The sequence below is a fragment of the Alligator sinensis genome, unplaced genomic scaffold (assembly GCF_000455745.1).
Source record: "Alligator sinensis unplaced genomic scaffold, ASM45574v1 scaffold812_1, whole genome shotgun sequence".
NCBI classification, from domain to species: Eukaryota; Metazoa; Chordata; order Crocodylia; family Alligatoridae; genus Alligator; species Alligator sinensis.
Window position 1 is genome coordinate 56,418 of NW_005843249.1, and position 5,287 is coordinate 61,704.

General features: G+C 44.8%; 1 protein-coding gene across 1 annotated transcript in view; it reads left to right on the forward strand.

Moving 5' to 3' along the window:
- Nucleotides 1-5,287, forward strand: part of TACR3 (tachykinin receptor 3) — a 112,259-nt gene that overhangs the window by 44,782 nt on the left and 62,190 nt on the right. Inside the window, exons 2-3 of the mRNA XM_014527002.1 lie at nucleotides 2,000-2,188; nucleotides 5,086-5,236. Coding sequence (XP_014382488.1) covers nucleotides 2,000-2,188; nucleotides 5,086-5,236 — 340 coding nt within the window. The remainder of the gene's footprint in view (nucleotides 1-1,999; nucleotides 2,189-5,085; nucleotides 5,237-5,287) is intronic.

Below are 5,287 nucleotides of genomic sequence, written 5' to 3' on the forward strand. Positions count from 1 at the left end.
CAGCAAGGCCAGCCATACCTTGTCATGCATCCAAAGGTGCATCTCAAGCTGATCCAGAGAGGTGATATTCCCCCTCTATGCGACTTTGGTCAGGCTGTAGTTGGAGTACTGCGTCCAGTACTGGGCGCCGCACTTCAAAAGGGATGTGGCCAGCCTGGAGAGGGTTCAGAGGAGGGCCACCCGCTTGGTGAGAGGGCAGCAGGACAGGCCCTACGAGGAGAGACTGAGGGACCTGAACCTGTTCAGCCTCAGCAAGAGGAGGCTGAGGGGGGACCTGGTGGCTGCCTACAAACTCACCAGGGGAGATCAACAGCAAATAGGCAGAGCCCTTTTCTCCCCAGCACCACCTGGGGTGACAAGGAACAATGGTAATAAGCTGATGGAGAATAGGTTTAGGTTAGGGATCAGAAGGCAATATTTTACAGTTAGGGTGGCCAAAATCTGGAACCAGCTTCCCAGGGAGGTGGTCCTTGCCCCTACCTTGGGCAAATTCAAGAGGTGGTTGGATGATCACCTGTCTGGGGTCTTGTGAACCCAGCATTCATTCCTGCCTGTGGCAGGGGGGCAGACTAGATGATCTGTTCAGGTCCCTCCTGACCCTAGCTACTATGAAACTATGAAATACAAAATAAATAAATAAAAGTCTGTACTATACATAAGTAATTATAAAAAATACTGCTTAAAATTGTGCATATTATGTACCTTTTCTAAAACTTATATCAGTTTTTAAAAAGATAAAATATTCCAGTTCTGGATGAACTAAGTCCATAGGTACTTACTGTAATTTGTCTATCTGGAATATTATGTTTATTTCAATGTTAGCATTTTCAGATTTGTTCCCTTCTTCTATGTGCTAAGGGAGAACATAGTCTGACAGCAAGGAAGGGGGAAAGGAGCTCCCAGGATAAGAAGCTGAGGTGGCAAAGAAGCTACCTGACCTTCCAGATTTATTTTCACTATTGTTTTTTGTCAGGGTTGTCTTATATGAGTAAATATGGTAAAGATGTAACATCTCTTGAAATAGACAAAGACTATATGCTGGTCTATGGCACCAGTGTAACCTTGCAGGTTTGGTTACTGGTTTTTAGATTTGATACCAAATCTGTTGTATGCAAACAAACAATACCCTACCTTAATAACAGACTAAATGTGGCTTACTTTTCTCACCCATGTAAGCCTACGGCAGTGGTTCTTAGCCTTTTTATACTCAAGATACACCTTGATAAATTCAAGGCACCTCTCACTAGACTCAAGACACCACTCAGAAAATGTTAGCTCTTGGTTTTCTTTTCATTTTTGACTACAGAAAAATAATAAAGCAATTCTGTTGCAAAACCTCAAAAAGACCGCAACAGATCAGAATTATTTTAAAACTATGGATTCCTATTTGAAATCTCTAGGTTTATTGTGTGACACTTGTTTGCATTCCTAACAGTGCTAATATACATGGAACCCCACAGCACCCGTGAAAGGATCTCAGGGCACCCAGTGTGCCACAGCACCCAGATTGAGACTCACTGCTCTGAGACAACACTTCAGAATGTATAGTGAGGAAGCTCATGTATATACGTCAAGTCAACAAGAGAGGAGCTGTACATTAAGATTTATAGTTGGTTTGTTGATTCATAAATCAACTCCATCCTTGGAAAGCTTAACTAACTTATTGTGAATCAGCTGATGTAGTGGTATATGTATGGTAAACTATGTGCACCATAGCTTTTAAAAACAGTCAGCTGAACCTCCTTTCCCCTTGTTCTGATTTACAGAACAGTTCATTAGAAAGTGTCATTCAGAATTTCAGCTTGAAATCAATTAAGTTTTTTCATTCATTTTAAAGGGAGCTAGATCAGGCTAATATGCACCTGAAAAGTGTGAGATCTGTCTCTTTGAAGGGAAGAAAACAAACTATCTTTTTCTTTCATTTTCCAAACTGCAAGACCTGCTTTCTTTTAGAAACACTGAAGATTTCTCACGAAATCTGTTTTTATTCCTTACACAGATACATGGCCATTATTGATCCCTTGAAGCCCAGGCTGTCTGCAACTGCTACTAAGGTAGTCATTGGGAGCATATGGATTTTGGCTTTCCTACTTGCATTTCCACAGTGTCTCTACTCCATAACCAAGGTGATGCCTGGGAGAACGCTTTGCTATGTAGCATGGCCAGGTGGTCCAAAACAGCATTTTACGTAAGCTTTTGTTATTTTAAATTAATGCATGCCTCTATTTAAACAAAGATACATTTTGCAAAGTCTGTAGAATAGCTTCCAGGCCCATATCAATCATCTCTTAACAATGATAACAAGCTCTCATGTACAATACCATGGTATTTAAGTGATTGTTCTTTACTTGGGTTGCTATGTAGAATTTAAGGTACCTAGCCTACACTCCTATGTGATATAACAAGGATTGAACTGGATCTTATCTGTGATAAATTGACCTACCTCTACTAGGCACAAAGAAGCTGCACTGATTTTATACCAGCTGGTTTCTTATTCTAGACCAGTAGTCTCCAACCATTTTAGGTTGGAGAGCACTTTTGGAATTTAAAAGTAACCGAAGATCTACTTCCTACCCACCCAAGCAAGTCTGTGGGGAGGGGAGGGAGAAGGGAAAAGGGCCTTGGGGGGGCAGGGCAGATCGAGACCCCAGCCCTAGCTCCCTCCCTCCCTCACCACTGCGGCCTCGATCTCCCCACCCCCAACAGTGGGGGGGTAGGGAAAGGCGCAGGGAAAAGGGGGGGGGGGGGGCCCTGCACAGCCAGTGCAAGGTGGGGTATGAAGCTGTGAGCAGCTTATCTGGGGGGCATGGGGAGGATGGGCATGCAACCTGGGAGGGCACAGGTGGCGCATGCCCCCGGATCTGCCGGCAGCGCCACCGCTGCTGCAGACTGGCCAGTAAGAGTCAGCATCACCCTGGCTCCAGCCCCTAGCCTGTCCCACCCTGCTGGGGGCATGCTTTACTTTGAGAAGCAGGCAGGGGACTTTAGCGTTACTGCCTCAGCTCAGCTCCAGGTGCCAGGTGCTCCAGGCAAAGCATCCTGTCCACTTCTCACGCCAAGATTTCCAGACTGCAAAGAAGGTTGGAGAGGGAGCGGGGACAGGGGCACAGGCAGGGACCGCACTCCCTGCATTTGGCTCCCAGCTCTTGCACTTCACCCATCTTGGGAAGGCACAGGAGCCTTCAATCTGGCTTCAATCCTTTTGGTCCCTGGGAGGAGTTAAGCTGGGAGAAAGCCACAGATGTTCATTCTCCTGGGACCAGGAGTGACTTCAAACTGGTTGTAGTCAGCTTATTTTTCTCCCAAAACACCAATTTTGGTATGGCAGAATGAGTGTGTGCATTTATAATACTTTTGGTTTCTATCAGGTGAAAGCAATTCTCTTAGTAGAAATTTGAATTTCTCTCATACACTTATACATGGCCATAGGAAAATAAGCCCAACCAATCTTCTCCCTGTTCCCAAGGGATAAACTTGCTTCTGGACTCTTATGTGTGGATTAGGCTGTGAGGTATGACTTGGCCCATTATATTACCACAATTGCTTTTCTACAATTTATCATTCTGAATAAAGAGTGTTGAAAAAGCCTTTAAAACAATGATTTAACTTAAATATTCCCTGCTTTTTTATCTAGAAGAATTGTGATTAAATTACCTTTTGCTTTAAAGGTTTTTCAAATGGCACTAGATCTGGAAGAGCAAACAAGGAATCTTGTATTAACGTCATATTAGATACAGCAAAAAGCTAGGTTTTCAAATATTTAAATAAAAATCAATTGTGTTCCTTTGTATATTTTTGTGTATTATTTGAGTCTATTCAAATAATTTTGGTACAGTCACACTATCTTGCAGTGGCATACTGGCATTTCAGTTAATGCTGATTTCTACTAGACTGAATTCAGAAACATGATGAGATATTTTGGACTAATCCGATAGAACTTTATTTTGATTGTAATGTAATTTTGCAGTTCACAGTCCAGACTTGTATGAGAAGACAGTAAGAATACTGGATCAGAGGACAAGCTATCATATTTACTCAAATGCAAGATGAGGTCTTTTTCCCATTCAAAATATACAAGGCAAAGAGAGGGGAGGGGGAAGGCAGCTACTGCAGCTCTGATCCTGGCCCCAACCCAGGGTCATTCTGGCTGCTTGCCCCTCACCTCCATTTGGTCCCTTGCCACATCTGCCTCCTCTTCCCCCACCACTTACTGTCAATTGCAGCTGCACCCCTATTCTAGCCTGGGGCATGGAGTACATGGTAGCTCTGGCCCCAGCCCATCCATGCCGCAGCAGCAGTAGAGGCAGCAGCTCTGGCACCCCAGAGCCAGAGTTACTGCTCCTGAAGCTGCTGTTGTGTGGCCAAGCCAGGGCTGGAGCTACCCCAAGCCATAATGGGGCTGGAGCAGCAACTAACAGTAAGTAGTGTAGGGAGACAGAGGCTGCGGGGAGCAGGCAGCAGGGGGGCAGAGGCTGCAGGAGGGACAGAGGCAGGGGGGCAGGTATCAGGGGCCACAGGCACCAGGTTAGGGGTTCAGGCACTGGGAAGCACAGGAACAAGGGGACAGGCACAAGGAGGGGAAGCACCAGGAGGCACAGGCACCACAGGGTGGTCACAGGCATGGTGGGGCAGATGGCAGTAGGCACAGGCACCAAGGGACGGGAGGGGCATTTGCTGGGTGTGCAGGTACCAGAGTGGGTAGGTGGCAGCGGGGGCAAGTGAGACGGAGGCAAGGTGCAGGGGTCAGACCACTTGCCCCCCCACTGCCTACTCTCCTGCAGTTTTCTCCACAGTGGGGGGGAAGGGGGGCACAAATTTAATTAGATTCTATACATGGAAAATAATAACAAATTAATACATTTTCCATGTCTAGAATCTAGTTATTTGGTGGAGGTCATCTTAAATTCAAAGTCATCTTGGATTCAGGTAAATACAGTAGCATAAACAGTCATTGCCACTAAATATAGAAAATGCTGTTATTTTCTTCCTTAGAGTAGCACTGTTTATTTCTGATAGTATGAACATCAAATTCTATCTGAACAGCTCCTTATAAAGCATTTATCAATTCAAGCTCTTTTATTGCAGGTATCATGTCATTGTGATTGTACTGGTATACTGTTTTCCACTGCTTGTCATGGGTATCACTTATACCATAGTTGGAATTACCCTATGGGGAGGAGAGATTCCAGGTGACACATCTGACAAATATCATGAACAGCTCAAAGCTAAGAGAAAGGTACTGTTCTGTTAAACCCAGCTAAGTACATATATATTGCTTTTCCTGCTG